Raw genomic sequence first — 19,373 nt, 5'->3', positions numbered from 1 at the left:
ACCTTACATTCCTTACATTTTTTTAAACTTTGTTGTATTTTTAATAGTCTCACAAAGTCAGTTCTCTGACCTAGTCTGTCAGGGAGTCCATTACTTGAGTAAGGTTGTGTACCTCTTGTGTTAAGCTGCTTCTTATCCTTCCAATTTATCTAGAGCTTTCATTCAATATTTATATAATCATTTTTCGACTCGTTTCTTCCAGGAATCTCAGTAAAGTTTGTGGCCATCTGTAAATTTAAGGCTTTGTTTGTAGATAATGTACAGTTATTTTCATTTTCTGGATTTACTTCTTGAACATCTTTGACTATATAATATTTTTAATCATCTTTTTCTTCTGTTTATTCATTTTTCCCAGCCTTATTTACTGAATTAGAACTTTGTGCCAGGGGCCAGGATCTGTGGACTTCTGGAAAGAACAGTCAGGCCTTCTGTAACTTCTGGATTCTGGGTAATATAAATCAGATGTGTTTTACAAAAACCTCAGCAGTGGCTGATACAAACATGGGTGGTCTATCTACGTGGAGTATTCGGATCCATCCTGGATCTTGTTGCCCTCCTGGTTGCTGCCTCACAAGCTTTTGAGGTCCTCTGGGGTCAGAATGACATAGACACCCTTGGCTACACCCTTCTCTGGTCTTCCATCTCTCTGCCCCTGGCTCACAACTTTAAGCCCCACGTTCCCCTGGCTTCACCCTGGTCCACATGCTGGGAAGCTTTGATGTACTGAATTCCCCAGTCTGTTCTGACTGGACCCCTTCCCGAAGACCCAAAGGCTTGCCAGGCTGTCTTTTTGTGAAGATCTGGATTGTTACTGTATGGTTCTCCTTGGGGTTTTGTTGTTGTAACCATTACTAAAGTCGTTGTGGGACAGCTGGGCCATTCCAAGGCCAGTTTTGCCCATTGGAATCCCTGGCTCCCTTCAATGGGGCTCAAGGGCCAAATCCTGCACAAGGTCACTCCTAAGCCTCAGCCCCCTTCTACAGGCCATAAGCGCTCTTCAATCCTCTGTCACTGAAATTAAATTCTATTTGCTCTTCCATGCCCACGTGCTTAAGGGAAGTGTCTTTCATTTTTGTCCTCATATGTCTGGCACACAGTAGGCACTTAATAAGCTTGAGTTAATTCTCAGAGGCAGATATGTGGAAGAACATATCTCTGTACAGAAAGACTGATCCCAGTAACCCACCAAGCCCACAACACGCTCCCATGAAGAACTTTCTTATTTATTATCTTATGGCTACGTTTGAACTCAAAATTTTGAATTTAACCTTAGCCACATTTTGGCAACTAGGAGCCGCCATAGTGCACAGAGCACTGTGCCTAGTGTCAGGAAGATTCACCTTCCTAAGTTCAAATCTGGCTTCAGACACTTACTGGTTGTGTGATCCTGGCCAAGTCACTTAACCTTGTTTGCCTCCATTTCATCATCTGCAAATTGAGCTGGAGAAGGAAATGGCAAACCACTCCAGGATCTTTGCCAAGGAACCCCCATATAGGGTCATAAAGAGTTGAACATGACTGAAAAACAAGTATTTTAAAACCATGTAAAAATAAATGTGTAAATCATCTAATCAGCACAGTCATGGCAACTTCAAATGTTTCTTTAATTATGTGTTTATTAAAAAAATTACAATCTTAAAAATGTTTCAAATAAGAAACAGTTTTATAATACATTTCTTCCTGATGCTAGAGCATCTCTCTGAATTCACCAGATGATTTAGAATATTGCAAACATCAGGAGAGGCAGTGCAACATTGAGGACACAGTGCTGGACTTGGAAATCTGGAAGACCTGGGTTCTGTGCTGACACTCAGGGGCCTGCCCTTAGCTTCTCTGCACCTCAGGTCACTATGTGAGATGATGTCAGAGATGGGTTGCAGTCTCCATCTGCAGGGTGGGTACCCATACCAATGAAAGTCAAAAGTCCTCGAAAACAGACTATCACCTTTGCTGATAACTGGGTTCATTTAATCTTAACACTGGAAGAGGCCCCTGGGGTCATCCAATCCAGCTGATTCCTGAACAGGAATCTCCTCTGCAACATCGTGACAAGCCATGTATAAGTGAAGGCCTCCAGAGAGAGGGGATCCTCCACCTGACAGGGCACCTTGCTGCACTCCTGACTAGCTCCTATCACAAAGCAGTTTTCCTTTATAATGAGTCAAAATCAATCTTCAGTTTCCACCCAATGCTCCACTCAAAGCTCAGTGGTTCATTCACTTCTCCATCCCTCCCAGCTATTCACATCTCTCTCCTCCTCCAAGTACCTGGTAGGCACTCAGCTGTGCTTTGGCTCCACAGAAAAGTCAGTTCCTTGAGAACAGGGACTGTTTCATTGTATTTTTATCCCCAGGGTCCAGCAGAGTGTCCTGCACAAAATGAGTGCTTAATATTTGCTGAACTGAATGACCTGTTTCTGATAAAGTCCTTTAGGCTCTGAGTGACCAATGCTCACAAGCCACCTGTACAGTAAATGCCAAGGCGATGCTACCATGTTCCCCATTTTGAAAATCCAGACAGTTTCCATTTTCCAGGTCTGTTCTCCAAAAGCTCTCCAAGAAGTCCAACACCGGCCGTTCTTTCAGAACTCTAAGAGGTAGCTTGTCCGGGCTGTGTGACCTGAACTCACTGGGAAGCCAAGGGTCCTGTTTCTGCTTCCTTATTCATTGTGGGTTTCAACTCCCTTTTGACCATTTTGTTTCTCTTTTCTAGTGCAAAGGTACTTCTTGACAGAGAAAACAGAAATACGTTTGGACGCCCTGTGCCTTCTCTGTGCTGCCCATTATTCGTGGCCCAGCCTTGGACAGCAGTGGTCACATTATCCTGCTTCAGTCTTCCTCTCATTCCTGTAGCTAAACACACAGTATACCCACTCCCTCCTTGCTGCCCCTCAGTCTGAGCTGCTGTGATCTGGAGCCATCCTTGGCCTAACCCTAAGCCCTTCTGCTTTCATTCCATTACAGGAGAGGGCAGTGGAAGGCGTATGGAATGTGGGGCTGGAGGCCCTGGCTTTACTACTTATGAGACTTCTGAGTCTGTTTCCTCATTTGGAAAAGGAGGTCCTTTCCAGTACTTAATTGCATCATCAATGAACAGATCCAGTTCTCAATCCAATATTCTTCCCAAGTTCCCAGGGACTTTTCCACCTCAGGCAGTGAGCTCTAGGTTTGAACCCTGACACTTTGGGGGAGGTAGGGGAGGAACTTTCTTGGCTTCCCACAAGCCTGAGGTTTTTCTATGAGAGGCAATGTTACTCTTCACCTTTTCACAGTCAAGTGCAATGAGGTTTCTATAAAGTCAACATCTTGTAAAATCGGCAACATGGAGCTGAGATGAGGTAGATAGACTGTGAGTGGGTCCAGTTTTGGGCACCTGGGAGTGGGTGCTTCTCCTGGGGAGGGGCAGCAGGTGACTGGGCCTGACTCTGCCATGAGAAGACCTGGATCCAGGGTAATTCTAGGCAACCCATGGCCGTGGCAGAGAGCAGCCTGGGCCAGCTCAAAAAGGCTCCATGTTCATTACCTGAATGCTCTCACTTGGGATATTTCCAGTTACCTTTTCATTACTGCTGTGAAGGAGACCTACGAAAGACAGAGAACACCCAGAGTCAGTGGGTCAAGGACTCTACAGATCTCCAAGCTGAGGGAATTTCTTGCACTCCTGTTTTTATTAGGTAACAGCCCTGCCGGCATCAGCAGAACCCTGCCCCCTCGCCCAGACCTTTCCAGCTCTGCCACTCTTCACGTTATCCCAAAGTGGGCAAACAGGGTGAAGGTAGGGGCCAAGGCCCTCAGCTCACCCTAGGGTGCAGACTGCAGGAAGAGGAAGATGTAGATTTGGGAAATACCTACGAGGGGCCTCAGGAAACACAAACTGAAATTCAGCTGGGAGGCATTAAATCCCTGGGGAGAAGGAAACCAATGCCAGCTGGGCTCCTCCATCTCTGTGCCACAGTGGCGCCTGTGACCCAGACACAAAGACCTGGATCCATATTCTCTTCTATGCCCTGACCAACCTAGGTGACCAGTGGACTGGGCAACCAGCAATGACCACTATCCCTCCCCGGGGATCAGCATTTATGAGGCCACATCTCACAGTGGTACCCACAGTGGCATTGTGGCCCAAGATAATTAATGGTCTGATGACTGGCAGCTTTCTGCTTCTCCAGGTGACCTGGCCATCAGCACCTTTTCCCTTTTAGCATGTGCCTGGGTGGCAGCATCCATGATCAGGACAACTTCTGATTCCTGCAGCTCTTTCTAAAGTCATGTCTCCTTGCAAATGTAACTGTAAGGCTCAGTTAGCCCAGAAACAATGTGTCATCTGCGTGAGGCTCCATTTGCAGCAAGATCACCATCAAGGCCCCACCCCTTCCCAGAATCCCCCTTGTTAGGATACCTACCTCCTGCAGGAGCTGCCCCAATGTCTCCTGGCTCCGAATAGGCCTCCTACAAAGGGATGGGAGGGAAAGGTTGGTCAGGAGGTGGCCCCACATTCCCCACACAATGCAGATCCCTGCAGAAGTAACGTGCAGGCTCGTAGGATGTAGTTTCAGGGGAGCTGCATTGTGGCACTTGGCTGGGGCTGGGCCTGATACTATGGGCCTCCCTTTCTGCTCTGATACCTCACCTATCTATAGGGCTGGTCTTCTGCAGCCCCCAAATGAGTCCTCTAGGCTCACTGAGGCTCAGACTGAAGTCAGGCATGACATGACAGTCCTCAAACAGTATCCCACCTTTCATGGACCCACACTTGGAGCCTTTCTCATTTGGGATTGTCTGCCAGAGCTTGTCCTTCGCTGGCAAGCCCTGAGGACCATGCCAGAGTCCCCTGACTCCATGAGGTGAGGGGAATAGAGAAGACCGAGGGTGGGGCCGCTCAGGAGGGAGCAGGTCATGAGAAGAGGGAGGGCGGGCTGCCTCAGGCACAGGTACCTGTCTATCTGGGTTGCTATGATGATGGTGAAGTCTCCCTCTGTATCAGGCAGGTAGGTGGAGGGCACGATCTTGTAGCTGCCCGAAGAGAGTCGACACAGGTGGCTTACTTCCTGCGCGTAGCGGTGAGGCACGCAGCTGAGCAAGGGCTCAAGCTGGAGAAGGGAGGAAGCATCTGGAGGCCAGCCCCCTTCTGGCATCTAAGGAGAGGCAGAGAGAAGGCAGCCACCGCTAGGTTAAACTCCTCTGTGGGAGGAATTTTATGACAGTGGGTCTGCTATTCAAAAAATAGCCACTGCATCACTTGGGTCTGAAATGCACCTGGGAGGTGGTTTTGTATAAACTGCTTCCAGCTGAAGCTTGGTGGGACCTGAAGCCTTCCTTATCCCTAAGCTTTATCAGGGTTCCTTTCCCTGTGCTCACCAAACCCCTCGGACCCAACAGGAAGGCGCAGGATCAGCCCAGGAGCTGACTGTTGCCATAGATGCAGAATAGGATTTGCTTCTTCAAAATGCTCAGGCTCTCAGGGAGGCCTGCAGGAGACATGGGTGGACCTTCTAGGGTGAAGGGCTCACTTCTTATCTTTTTGAGGCAGAGGACTTCCAAATCTGTATCTCCAGCCCTGACTTTCACATCCCTCCCCCCCATCTGCCTGCAGGGCATCGCCTGATGAATGTGGGGCACAGAGATCACTGAACCAGATCCACAGGCCCCAGAGGTGATTAACGTTAGGAGTGTTCTCTATCAGTGTAATATACCAACATGAAAGCACCAGTTGATTGTGTGGGATAGTGAGAGGCTGGACAGGCCACAGTTCTAGGTAAAGATGATATCACTTTGTGCATCTGCTCCTCCTTGGGCCCAGTGTCGATGGATTTTGTTTCCCTGGTCAGATTCAGAACATCCTTAAGGGCCTTGTCTATCTTTTCCCTATTCTCTATCCCCAAGCACACAAAGAGTGTTCACTGGCAAGCAAAGATTTAAGAAGCATCTACTTTGTCTCTGGCATTGGGGATACCACGACAAAAAGCAGCTGTCTCTTCCTCAGGCTGCTGACTCTTGATGGGGGGCCTAGGAGTGCAGGCATCAGGAGATATTTCATGTGGAAGGGGATGTCTGAGCAATTCTATGAGGCAGAGGGGAGGAGGAATGGTGCTCCCGGCCTGGGGTCTGTGCAAAGGCCAGGTGGGCAGGCTATAAACATCCCTAGAGCGTCTCTGGGCTCCTGGCTCTCTGCTGACCATTGTTACTGAGAAAATGAAGCCCAGACAAGAGTGACTTGCCCAAGGTCAGTCAGGTGGTATCAGAGCCAGAATTTGAATCCAGGTTTTCTGGCTGCCTCCAAATCTAGCATGCTCTTCTCAGTACTAGCCAGTACTCAGTACTTCTCAAATACCAAGGCCAGAAGTATAAGGGAAGAAGTTCTGAGTTTCAAATGGGAAAATATGAAGTATCTAGAACCATCAGAGCAAACAATTGTCTCCTATGAGCCTTAAACCAAAAAACAATTTAGCTTTGTGGGAGGGAGTGCTGCTTGGCCAAGGCAGGATGCTCAGGATAAAGTCTGGCAAACATGGAGAGGAATGGCCCAGAGGACCCCTGGAATTCAGACCCATGGAGGGCAAGGGGAAGGGCCAGAGAGGCTTCCAAGCAGAGGCCCACAACCTGGCTGAGCCAGACTCAGAATCCCAGACTGGCTAAGGATAACCCACAGAAGCCTGGTCTTCCCCAGAACCCTGGGCACTCTAATGGCAAGCCAGCCAGGAATCCCAGAACTAAGTGAGGAATCTTCTGCTGAGTGACTTGCCCCAGGGTATTCATCCCCCTGACTCCAAGCCAGTCACAATAGCCATGGCTGGGAAATCCTAACCTGCAGGGATCACAGAGAATTCTCCCAAATTCCTGGGCCCCTCTGGGGTTCTCTGGGGAGTCTGCCCCCACAAAACTATGGGATGACTTTTCACAGGTCAAGTTGGGCCTTCACCCCAGACAGCAAAACTCACCCTTCTCTAATGAGCATTCCTCTCTCTTCTGCCATAGCACCCTAAGTCAGAGACCCTGGGCCATACACGGAGCAAGCCTAACAGACATAAAAACCCCAGGGTCCCCCAGAAAACAGAAAGCATACCTGGAAAATGTGGAAGCCAATTGGGTGACACTTAGTGTCCTGGCAGTGCTGGCGCAAGGTGACTCGGATGCTTCGGGGGCCCGTGCCCAGGGGGACAGAGAGAGGGAAGCAGGGATTACTGGGATATGATGGGAAGTTCCTGCTGCCCCCCGCAGTGTGCCCATTTCTCCAGCAGCCCTTCAGCTGCACTGTCTCCCACTCCCCAGCAGAAAAGTCTTCACATGGGGAGGCACTACTGGAGGCTGGCTTGATTTCACTGCCCAGTGAGAGAGGACAGAAGGGGAGAAGCATGAGAACCAAGGAGGGGGAGCTTTTGGGGGGGGGGGTCTTCCTTGGCTGCTTGGAGCACAACTGAGAGGGAGTACGGACAAAGAAAGCAAGTGGCCTGTCAGAGACCCCAGGAAAGCTGCTCCTCTGTTCACCTCCCTGTCTAGCTAAGGGTGCTGAGGCCAAGAAGGGGAGCCCTCCCCCTGCTCCTCTCTCACCTGAGAGATATCCTGCCACTGGAAAACACTCGCAGCAGGAAGTGCCCAGCAGCATCCTTCAGGAAGGTGCTGGGGACCACCAGGTAGTAACCAGGAGAGAAGGTGCAGCGCAGGTGGACTTCCCGGTCATATGCATGGCAGGCAGTGCCTGCCACAGGTGGGGCAGACAGGACCCCGGGGAGATTGACCCGCTTCTTCTCCACCTGTTGGATATGATTAAAGAGAAAAATTCAGCCCTGCTCAGCCCCCACCCTCTGCAGTGGGGCCTTCCTTTGCTTCCTTTCTCAGGAAGTCACCTGAAAATACCAAGGGACCCGGGTCATTTCATTCAATTGGGCAGTTAGGATTGGAGCACACACCTTGCCTGATTTCCTGCCAGCCCCCCCCCTCCTCCCCTGACCCTAGGCAGCTCCCATGGCTGATGCTGTATGAGGACGATGAGCAATTCAGACACCCCACGGCCTGAGTATGTACTGTCTGGATTTCTGGGCTCAGGTGAGAGGAAATGAAGCTAGACAGAGAGGTGCTGGGAAATAATTTACCACCACTCACTCCTTGGGATCCCTCCCCTTCCTTTCTTGTTATTTTCACAAAGACAATGGAGCCCTAGAGACAGCCAGGTCCAAAGGGTAGCTTTAGGTGCCTGGAGGTTTGCCAAGCATAACTGAAGGCTCCTCTTTGCCATCCATCAGGTGACCTCAGGGATGGCCCTCTTTTCCCTCCCCTCGCTCAAACACAAAGTGAGAAGAGTATAGGAGCTGTAGAAAGGAAACCAACCTAGTATGAGTACCTGCTGGGGTGCCCAGAAACCTGACTGACCCACAGAAAGGGGGAAGAGGGTCATGACTTATAGATTCCAGTCCCCCAACAAGCATCAGCATTAACTCTGCCACCTGAGAAGTGAGATCCAATGGCAACTGTTTTAAACCCAACCCAGACAACCCCTTCCCACCCAAAACCTTCCCCCTATAGCCTCTGCCCCCATAGGTCCCACTGTCTTCTCGCTAGCCCCTCCCCTTCAGAGGTGCCACATCAGGTGTCTCCGGAGGCAGCTGAGTGGCAGGGCTGTGCCTGGTGATGCTGATGTGATGCTTACATCTCATCTGCGGACACAGGATAGGACACTCTGGACAGCACATCAGACTGACATCATTTCTATTAGGTTTTGGAATGTTTTACAGAACTACTTTTCACAATTATTATTACTTCCTCTCCTCCTTTGGGCAGGCTGGAAGCATTTTAATTTTCGGAGTGCCACCAGTCAGGGAAAGCCACCTGGAAACATGCCAGGTGGCACAGAGATAATAAAAGCCTATAGCCTAACATTTCAGATTTGGGACCGTCAGCCCAGACTGTCTTTGGTGAGTTCCCAGTGGTATCCCCCATCCCACCATCAATCTGTCAAGGCTGCTGGAAGCTGCTCAGGCAGGACACAGCAGTTTCCTCAGCAAAAGGCCTCTGGCTCTTCCCCTTGTTTCTCTCCTGTTTGGCTGTTACCTTCCACACGTGCAGTCCCACTGCTTGGTAATCCTTCCCTGGGAGGCCCTTCGGGCTCAGGGCTGGTCTGCTGCTTCTGATTGCAGGTGGGGCCAGGATCCTGCCTGCCCAGTCAGCCTGGCACATTCGGGGTCTCTGCAGGAGGGCAATGCATACCTCACTTGGTTCCAAGACCCGCAGCCAGAATTTGGGATTGCTCGGGAAACTGCTGTTGTTTCGGCAACCTCCTGCAGACTGCCCTTTGACCCAGGCCCCAGGCAGCTTCTGAGAGTGACGTAACACCTTTGCTAGGACAAAAACATGCAGAGCTTGTCATCGTGAGGGAAATGACGCTGCTCCACCCCTGCTTTCTCTTTGTGCTCAAGGGGAAACGATCAGTTAAAGCTGGAAGCTGCACTAATGGCACAAATAAGGGCTGTGTTCCCCAAGGAGTGTGAGGCAATCTCATTCTTCCCTAACGGAGAAGAATCTTTCTGCGTTACAGGAGAAAAGTGGAGGCCCAGAAGGGAAGGTGAACCTGGACCTGCTCAGGGTCCTACAAAAATGCCATGGGGAAACCAAGATAGCCTAGGAGTTGCTTTCACAAGCTCCTGAGGCCCAGAAAGTACATCTGTGAGGCCACTCTGAAGTGATGCCACTCTGAGGTAAGGTGACCAATGCTGCCTCCTTGGGGCCCTGGGCCTGACAGCCCCTTCCGCCTGAAGCGAGCCTGTCCCAGACTCCCCACTTACCAGTATAGAGGCTCTGCAGGTGGCCCTCCTCTGTGATTGGGTAGCTGATGGTGATCTCATCAAACTCCCTAATAAACTCCTCCTCTTCAACCCAAAATTCCCCTTCCTGGAGCTGGGACAAGAGTTCTGAAGCATCTCTTGGGTCTAACTGGCTCCACCCTTCACCCCTAGAAGAAGAAACCCAACCTAAATGAGTCTGAGGGCAGAAGAGATGGTCCATTCACCAAGGTGGGGTCCATGTCAACCAACATGCCCATGAACAGCAAAGAGGGAAAACTAACATCTTCCTCAAGAAAGTTCCTCTTCCTCCACGTCCTGGGAGTTCCCAGAATCTGGCAACTTTTATGTCTGGGTCCCCAAGTCCTTCTCACATCCTGGGCCTGTCCTGACCCTCCTTAGCACTACACCTCTCCAGCATCTCTAAGAGCCAACCTGCTGCTTTCTTCCTAGCAAAGGGGTTAAGATGCTGAATATGACAGGAAGGAGCCACCTGGGAAGGCCAAACATCTGGCAGGTGGGTAAGCTGGGGGTTTGGAGAGAGTGAGGGGCCTCTAGGATCAACAAGAGCCTGCACAGCAGGACTAGTCTGGCACAGATCTGTGCACAGGGGAGAGAAACTGATCCAGAGCTAACCAACCAAAAGGGGCTTGGAGGATTCTCAGCAATCAGCTGGTTCAGTCCTTTCATTTCATGGATGAGGACACATCCTGGAAAGTGCTACAGTGGTGAGAGCCCTAGTTTTGGAATCCGAGGAGTTGAGGTGGCATCATGGCTCTTCCCTCAATGTGCTGAAGATATTGGACCTTCATTTCCACATCACTGAAATCCAGACGCTGGACCAGATGACTTCCAAACCCCCTCTAGCCCTAAATCTAGGACTCTTTTGCTCAAGGATGAGCCAGGATGAGAACTTAGATGGCCCAAGTCCCGGCCCACTGCTCATTCTCTTACAATACATGAAAGCCTATTTCTGGCAGAGAATCTCCCTTGGGCTTCTGTCTACCCAACCAATTTCAGCATACATCAATCTGCAGGCCATTCCCTAGAGGGATATTTAATTACCTCCTAGCTGGGCGACCCTGGACAAATCACTTCAGCTCTATATTCCTCTGTTTCCCCATGTGAAATGGAGATAAGTTGTCATAAGGATAAAATGAGATAATATTTACAAAGAACTCTGCAGACCTAAAAGTGCTCAGCAGAAATGCTAGCTCTGATTATGAGCAGTTCTAGTATGGGGCCACGTGACCACCTGCAGAGCAAAGGAGGGACAACCAAAGTGCCAGGGCTGGCTGTATCACCAGCATGGGCCTTAGGCAAACCATCTAGGGGACAACAGAAATCATACAGGCACTAAAGACTTCACAAGGTTGTTGGTGGCAGATGATAAAGGGACAAATAAATGTGCAGAGCTCTAGCAGTAAGGACCATGTGGACCAAAAGGTGGGAGACCCAAACTCATGTCCCCAGACCTCACACACAAGGGCTTCAGCGCTTGGCTATCCCTTCTCAAAATCACCCACCACCTCTTCCAAAAATCCAAGGCCAAGCTCCTTTGTGCAGTGCCCTGTGACTCCTGGGATGGCCATAGCCCTTGCCCAAGCCACTCACTCCTCTCTCCACGGCCCTCGCCAGCACCGCCGACCCCATGGGTTCAGAATCCGGAGCAATAGCACCTCCCTGCCCGAACTGCTGTGGAGCTCCCGCATGTCTGAGATGATGAAGGCATGAAACTCCCCTAATTCACTGGCACCTGCAGGAAGAGGAATGGCACAGTCACTGCCAGCCCTGAAGGGGAGCCATCCTTGGCCCTGATGACATGACTGCCTTGAGAGCACTGGTGGGACATGCCATGGGCACAGCCCAGGTGCTGTCAACTTCACTTTACTGCTTTCTGTCTTTGTCACAAGGAAAGACTCACTCTGGGGAGGGCCACACAAAGCAGTGAGGATGTCAATAAAGAAATCTTCAATGAGACTTTTTTAAAAGTTAAAAAATGCAAGTCCTGTTGCTGTACAATGAGAATTAGTTTCCTGTCTTTTCATGGAACTCTCAAGGGTAGGGCTGCAAAGCCAATGGGTCCCCGTTGTTGTTTCTTGTTTTAGTCAAATAGTTATGTCTGACTCTTTGTGATCCATTTGGGGTTTCCTTTACAAAGATACTGGGGTGGTTTGCCATTTCCTTCTCTAGATCATTTTATAGATGAGGAAACTAAGGCAAACAGAGTAAAGTGACCTGGGCAGGGTCACATAGCTAGGAAGTGTCTGAGGTCACATTTGAATTCACGAAGATGAATCTTCCTGACTCCGGGCCTGGCTCTCTGCGCATTGTGATGCCACCCAGATGCCCCCATGAATCCCTAGCCATCTGCCACTTCCCAGAAATGTCTTCCCCAGGAACAAAGCAAAGGAGTAATTTGGGGACATTTCTCTACTATTTATTTCTTCTTCAGGAGGTTAACTATGTAGCCAAAAATCCATCCAAAGTCATTATGGATGGGAGAGTGACTTCTAGTCACTGGGCAAATACATACATGTGAGTTTTCAAGTGTGTTAAAATATGTAAAGGAAGACAAAAGGGAACTTCCAAGGCAAAACTCAAGACCATGAACATACTAGACACAATTGTGTGGATGAGGAATTCCTGAAGATGGCTGTGGTGAAGGCAGTGCAAGAGAAGGGCTCTCCAGCCTTGGAGGAGTTAAAACACCTAACTTCACTTTAGATGGTGAGAATAAGAATCCACACTTATATCTTACTTTGGCAGTTTACAAATTGGTCCACTGGTGCCTGGGAAGGCACTGATGGGAGCAGTCCAATAAAGAGAGCCCTAAGAAGCAAGGATGGAGATAGAAGAGAGAAGACAGGGAGGGAGCACCTGGTGGAAGTGAAAACAGGGAGTGAAAAAGGTACCCAGCTCAGAGAGGTGGGCTAAGGAGCCAAGAGCCTGCAGTGGCCAAGAAATATGCCAATGAGGGGTTTCCTGGAGGGGCAGGTGTGGGGGAGCTCCCAAAAGGGAAAGACTTCATTTCTCCAAGAAGGCCCCAGGACAGACTGAGAGAGGCCAAGTTGGAAGGAAGAACAGTAACTGTTTTGGGAAGGGGTCTGAATCCAACAACACAAGAGGACCTGTGCCAGCTCAGCGCCAACATGGCTCACCTGGCTTGTGTATAGTTTATACTATGAAATTCCCCAAGTGAAAAGGTCAAGTTTGTTCTCTGAACTGATTATAGGCAATTGATGACATGACTCAAGAGGCTGAGCCCTGGAGGAGAAGCACACACCTGTGGCGTAGGGGCAAGGCCTTTCAAGTATAAATCCTCCCTGTTCTCTGATTTCCAGTGGGGGCAGCAAAAAAAGCTACTCTGAGATTGGGGATCCAGGATCAGATGAAGCAACCAGCTTAGGGAAGAGAGCCTTCTGTTAGGGTGAGATGTCTCATCCTAATGTCAGGCCTGGAGGCCAAGGCAAGTTCCAAAGTGGGCTCTGAATGTCTTGCGGGCTGGTGAGAGCTCCAAGACTTCAGGGAACTAACCCTGAAGAGGAGAGGGGTTGTGGCAGATGGGGTCGGGCAGATGGGACACCCCATGGGCAGTGTCCCAGCTAGAGCCTGGGGACATTACCTTCCCTGGAGCTGAGCACCGAGCAGCTTATCACACACTGGTCCTTGAGATGCAGCAGCTTCCGGAAGGTCTTCTGCTCCAAGCTGCTGGGAGTGCTCGGCTTGTCCCTGACTCTCCCTGGCGCCTTCAGGCTCCACCTTTCCGCAAGACCTCCAGTTAGATCCACCAAGGCATCCGCCACCTGGCCTGCCCACAAGTGTTCATAGGACCCATACACCCTAGGAAAACACAAGGACAAAGATGACAACAACATGCATCTCGGCCCTAGTCCACTCCCACCGTGGGGAAGGCATCGAGTCCTCCTCCTCCTCTCTCATTCTCCAACCAGGTGACTCTTCGTTCCCTCTCCTGGCTTCCCCTGACCTCACCTCGCCTCACCTCACATCTCACCTCATTCTTGCTTTTGGCACAGCAACGGACAATATTCTAGTCCCATTCTACTCAGCTGCTGTGTCCTGTCTCTCTCTGGATACCTCTTTACCAATGTTCAAATGAGCCCTCTTCCTACCTGTCCTGTTTCCATCAAGGTCAAACCCCACTTTCCCAGGGAGCAGGCCCATCTGGTCTAAGGAATGAGGCACAAACGCTTGTTTCTGACACAACCAACCTTGCCAAAAATGAAGGCGAGGCTGGGGGTTCATCTTGCTTTAGCTGACTTGTAAACTCATGAATGCTCACATGAGATGAAGCATGATACAAATATCAGTTCTGGTCGTCCTAATTGTTACCATGGGACTGAAACTCATCTTCACTGTTTGACAAAGCGTCTGGACTAGGCCTGGGCATCCAAAGCCATTCCAACCAATAAGAGTCCACAATAATGAGAAGCAAGGAGACGCAACTTTCTCTGAACATATCCCTTTCAGGTCAGTGCTGTGGTTCAAAAAGCTGCTGTGGTTTGGAGAAACTGAAAAGCAAGAGGAAAGCTGACCCTTTCTCTGGGGAGGTTATGTCCTAAACTCCATCCCCCAAAGAGATAGGGATAACAGATGCAGAGAGAAATCTCATCAGCCCTCCCTTCAGGATTACCCCCCAACATCAGCTCTGGTCCCCAGGATCCTTGAAGCTAAATGAGCTTGGGCTGCCAAGCAGAGGAGAGGGTCATCTAACTAAGGCAGCCCAGGGAGGCTCCAGTCTCCTCCCCCCCACCCCTTCCAACAAGGCCCTGGTTGCTGGCACACATACTTGGCATACACCTTTTCCAGTAAGGGGAGCCAGAACACATCTTCTGTCTGACACTGGGAAAAGCACAGTCGCCCCCCCAGGCAAGGTAGGCGGTCATCCACGGTCACCTCTACCCACTGTCCAAACTGCCACACCCGACAGGTAAAACACCCACGATATGCCAGATCTGGCCAGCTGGGCTGTCCTGGTGGAATCACCTACCACAGAGAGAGGGAGTCAAGGAGAAGTCATGCCAGAGAAAACAGAAGTGTCCTGGCAAAAGCAACATACACATAACTCTTTATCAGATCCTGCCATATACCAACCATCCATTCCAGACACATTTTCTTAAGGCTAAGAAAGAGATGAATTCATTTCTCATTTTAGAAAATGTTGGTGTTTGAAGCTGTGATTTCAGCAAAGTGGGAAGTCCCAGTGTGGAAATTCCCTCCAGTTATGTAGATGGGCACCTGTATCTTATGGTCTTAAAGAACTGCCTGGGGCACTGGAAAATTCATTTAATATGCCATGAAAATGATAATGACTTTTCAGTCAAAGATTTCAGGGTCAAATCAAGTGAGCCAACAGCCAAGAATCATTCTGTCACCAACAAGCCTCTACCCTGAACTGAGATCAAATAACTTTCACTGACTTCTAAACATATCTTCAGACTCTAGTGGGCAAGTCCCTCTGAGCTGCCACACCCTAACCACTCTCTGCTTTGGAATGCCAATGTCTGGTCCACAGGTTACCTGTCAGTTGACTTGGGCAATAATGTGACCCTACATCTGGGGGTGGGGGTGGGGAGGGACAGGATGACTGTTCCTGGACACTGCTGAAAACATAAAGCACACAGAAATACAAAGCTCTGGGATGCCTCTGAAATCCTCACAAGCCTGTCTGTGCCTGCAGAGCTGACTCGACTGGGACCACAGGCAATCTCCACTAAGGTGATCCCAGGAGGCTCCTCTGCATGCCATCCACAATCCCCTGAACACACAAGGAGATACAGCATGGGCAGGGACATATCCCCCAGGTGAATTTTTCAAATATATAGAACAGTTCTGTTCAAGTTCATTAAGTTCATCACCAAGGGCACTGGAAAGCTTGGAGATGTCAGAATCACATAGAAACCAAGTGGATGCCATCAAGCCAGTGAGCCAGGTACATCCCCTGCAGCTGGCAAAGGAGAAACTGGCAGTCTGTGTCTCTGCTTTTAAACTCACCCTGACTGATACCACTTGGCAGGTCCTCACACTTCCAACTAACCATCCTGAGCAGCTACAGCACAGGCACCTGAAACAGCAAGAACTTCGCTGGCCTCTTCCCCAGCTTCCTGCTGCCACTCCCTTACTGTCTTTCTCAGGGGTTTCCTGGGTGCAGCAGAGGACCGAGGAAGAGAAGAAGCCTGTGCTTCCCAGCTCCAGCAAGGACGGGCAGGGGAGAAGCCCCCTTACCTGATGGAGGAGATGTTTGCTCTTCTGGAGGGCTGCACAGGCACAGAGGAACCAGCAGTCTCCCAGAATCCCTTGCTTTATCTGGCCTTCCTGTGGGTTATCTGGGAACAATCGAGGAGTGGAACAAATTTCCTAAAATAAAGAAAAATCGTGCCCAGTTAGATCATAATTAGGCAGCAGGGTTTTGTGGCAAATTTTCCCAAGAAAACAGCTGTCATTTCTGACCTCTAGACCTTCACAGAACAACTAGGCACACATTCAGGATCAACACCAAACCCAGGACGTAACGATGAAGAACAAATGACTGCAGGGACCCAAATCAATGAAAGGCATGGCCCGAATCCAATGGCTGAGAAATGAGGCCACAGAACATAATATGGAGGATGCCAGGGTCCTGGGTTCTGGGCAATTTAATCCCTGCTGGGTGATGTGCACTGAGGCCAGTGCCAATGGAAACAGATCAACAATGATGACATTGTTTTCCTGTGGTCCTTCACCCTGAGTAGGTGCCCAAAGAAAGAAGGAATGGCACTCAACACCGTATGGATCACTGCATAGAACCACACAAGCCTAGGCCCTTCCCATGCTCTAAAAATAGGCAATAGTGGTGAGGAGACAGAGTGCCAGGCCTGGAGTCAGGCACACTCACCTTTCAGAGTTCAAATGGGGCCTTAGATACTTACTAGTTATCTGACCCTGGGCAAGTCACTTAATCCTGGTTGCCTCAGTTTCCTCATCTGTAAAATGAGCTGGAGAAGGAAATGGCTGACCATTCTAGTATCTTTGCCAAGAAAATCCTAATGAGGTCATGGAGGGTTGGATGTGCCTGAAAGACTGAACAACTACCCTGCTCTCAAGGGTTTGACAATTTGGTTGGAAAGAGACTGAGCTCCTTGAGAACAGGGCCTGCTCCCCTCCCTTTCTTTATATCCCCTACACTTAGCCCAATACCTGGCACACAGATGCTCAGTAAATGCTTCTTAACTTTAACTTGGGAGAGATAATGTTACAGCACCTGAGATGTCCGTGACTCCTGACTTTATCACCTGCCTTCTTTTATCCTGCCAACAATCCAAGTCACCTAAATCCCAGCATCTTGTGAGAGGACCTCAGAAACCATCAAGGCCAACCAATCCCTGAGCAGCCCTCATTTTTACAATGACCCTGACCTGAAGACCTCCTCGAGGGAGAGTCCCCCACCCAGAGGTAGTCCAGGCCGCTTTGGGATTGCTGGGAAGCTTTTCCCCACACTAAGCATTGGACTCTTCATCCAAGTCATGAGTCAAGAATGCCAAATGACTGCTGGCCCAGGGTCTAGCGTCGCTCCTCCACAAAATGTAGGCCTTTGCCCATCTTGAGTTTTGTGGCACTTCTCCTGGTCTTTCTTGATTACTCAAATATAAACAGTGCTTCAGCAATTCCATTTAGGAGTCCTTTCAGACCCAGCAGGATGTTTACAATTTGAAAAGGGCAATTATTTTTAATCAAAACATTAAATAATTAAAATGCGCTTTACCATGGTGTCTTGGACTGAACCTTAGTGGGCACTATAAAAGTGTGTGCTAAACTGAATTGGGGTTGGGGCAAGGAGGGGTGTCACAAAATAGAAAATAAGATTCTACTGTGGACGCTGGTCAACGTGTAAACCCGCCAAGGTCACCTGTGGTCGCAGCCAGGTGATATCTTCTCGGAACTGTGCCAGGGGAGTGGAAAAGGTACAAAAGAGGGAAGAGTCGCAGGCTGGGAATGTGGCATCCTTGAAGAACTCTCTCTCAGGGGGTGACTCCCTCCCATCCGCCGGCATGGTCAGCACCCCAAAGGAACATCAGCTGCCAAAACTTTGTCTCCACCCTTAAACTGCAACATAAAAGTCGGACCACGGTTTGCATTGGGGTCTTCCACAACGAAAACACCCAGCGCTGGGCAGCCCTGGGCGCGCGGGACAGGGGACTCTGCCCTGATTCCGGACCAGGATCAAATGCGCCGGGGGCCGCGTGGAAACCCCAGGTCACCCGCCCCCCTCTGACAGCCCGGGAAACTGAGGCAGGAGGGGGGCCTCCCGCAGGACAGCACCAGCACAGGCTCGGCGGGCCACACCCGCGTCCGCCCATGGGGGAGTCATGCCAAGTGGGGGGACAGTGGGGACGTTGGAAAAGGCGGGGGAGGGAGGCCACGGCTGACCAGGAAGAGAGGAAGCTGGTAGGCCAGAGCAGAGGGGGAGGGGAGGGAGCTAAGGCACGGAAGGGGGAGGGGTACGAGGGGGCGGGCCTAACACACTGAAGGGGGAAGGGTCGGGGGGATGGCCGGGGGAGCCAGGGGGAGGGGATAAGCGGGGGTCGGTCCGGAGGAGGGGGAGGGGGACAAGGGGCGGGGCTGACAGAAGGGGGAGGGTCCCAACCCCCCCAGTCACTAGAACAGCCGGAGCCCACCGCCCGGCCCCTCGCTCACCTCCGCCCGGCCCCCCGGCCCACTTCCACTCGCGCTCCAGCTCCCGGACGCGCCCCCGCCGCCGCCCCGAGCGCGGACGGCCCGTCACCCACCTCCGGTCACTCCGTCTCCACAGCAACCACCTCCCCATCTCTCCGTAGCCAACCAGAACGGCCCGCCGGTGTCACGTGACCCGCCCGGCGAATGGCGTGCCACTTCCTCCGAGGCGGGGGCAGACCTTCCGCGCAGCCGCAGACGCCGCAGCCTCTAGTCGGAGGCGCTTAGCGCCCCCTGCCGGCGGTCACTAGAGCCGCAGTCCTGTTCTTCCCTGTCGCTATCTGCCGGTAACCCTCCCCCAGACTGGGCACGCACACCCCTGGTTTGGGGGCCCCGGAAGGCTCAGGCTTCTAGAGGTTGGAGGGGGGTGAGCCCCCTCCGGTGCGCTCCCCGGTAACGCTCAGCCAGTCGTCTCAGCTAGCTTTTAGCGAAAGTATTTATTCCGAAGGTATCATAGAGCCGCACCGGCCCCGCCACAACCGCGGGCGCACATGCGCACTCCGAGCGCGGAGAGATGGAGGAGACAGTCTGTGGAGGGGGGAGCCGCGCCCCTCAAGGAGCTCCCCTTTACGGAGGCTCCTCCTGAAGCGGGCGCTGCCCTTGGCTGTCTGTCTGTCACTGTTGTCAGGGCCCCGACACCACCGCTCCTGCTGCTGCCACTCAGTGCCGGTCATGGGACCGCTGTCATCGGAACCCTTCCACTTCAGAATATCGATCTGCCTGCTATCAGGGGGAAATAAACGGGGGGGGGGAGTGAGAGAGAGAGGGGGGGGAGGGGGGGGAGAGAGAGAGGGAGAGGGAGGGGAGAGAGAGGGAAAGGGGGGGAGGGAGGGGGGGAGAGAGAGGGGGGGGAGAGAGAGAGGGGGGGGAG

At 51.2% G+C, this 19,373-nt stretch overlaps 1 protein-coding gene across 6 annotated transcripts; it reads right to left on the bottom strand.

Annotated features, from left to right (window-relative positions):
• Positions 1–1,596: 1,596 nt before the first annotated feature.
• On the bottom strand, positions 1,597–18,630 carry CAPN10 (calpain 10). 6 transcript variants are annotated; one of them, XR_011973986.1, is made up of 14 exons: positions 18,467–18,569; positions 17,679–17,875; positions 16,019–16,150; positions 14,583–14,779; positions 13,398–13,615; positions 11,387–11,528; positions 9,776–9,942; positions 9,045–9,331; positions 8,325–8,440; positions 7,548–7,750; positions 7,063–7,318; positions 4,935–5,134; positions 4,403–4,448; positions 1,597–3,581 (listed from the first exon to the last, which is right to left on the bottom strand). XR_011973986.1 is itself a non-coding variant. In XM_072640477.1 (13 exons), the coding sequence occupies exons 2-13, from the start codon at positions 17,820–17,822 to the stop codon at positions 3,552–3,554; spliced, it is 2,022 nt and encodes a 673-aa protein (XP_072496578.1). In that variant the 5' UTR covers positions 17,823–17,875; positions 18,559–18,630; the 3' UTR covers positions 1,597–3,551. The 6 variants fall into 6 exon arrangements, 5 of the variants coding, with proteins under 5 accessions (XP_072496578.1, XP_072496579.1, XP_072496577.1 ...); XM_072640477.1 differs by lacking the exon at positions 8,325–8,440 and having other exon boundaries at positions 18,559–18,630; XM_072640478.1 differs by lacking the exon at positions 8,325–8,440 and having other exon boundaries at positions 9,201–9,331; positions 18,467–18,571.
• Between the last annotated feature and the right edge of the window lie 743 nt (positions 18,631–19,373).

This window comes from Notamacropus eugenii, chromosome 2 (genome assembly GCF_028372415.1).
Source record: "Notamacropus eugenii isolate mMacEug1 chromosome 2, mMacEug1.pri_v2, whole genome shotgun sequence".
Classification (NCBI taxonomy): Eukaryota; Metazoa; Chordata; class Mammalia; order Diprotodontia; family Macropodidae; genus Notamacropus; species Notamacropus eugenii.
The sequence above is the reverse complement of the archived record's forward strand: the minus strand, read 5'-3'. Positions and strand labels throughout refer to the sequence as shown.

Bases quoted from the DNA above. Each gene is read 5' to 3' on its own strand.
- CAPN10 (XM_072640477.1), bottom strand. From the start codon at position 17,822: ATGCCGGCGGATGGGAGGGAGTCACCCCCTGAGAGAGAGTTCTTCAAG. The intron at 16,151-17,678 runs GTGACCTTGGCG...TCTTTATTTTAG, and splicing joins TCACCTGGCTGCGACCACAG to GAAATTTGTTCCACTCCTCG. The intron at 14,780-16,018 runs GTAAGGGGGCTT...TCTCTGTGGTAG, and splicing joins GCAAACATCTCCTCCATCAG to GTGATTCCACCAGGACAGCC.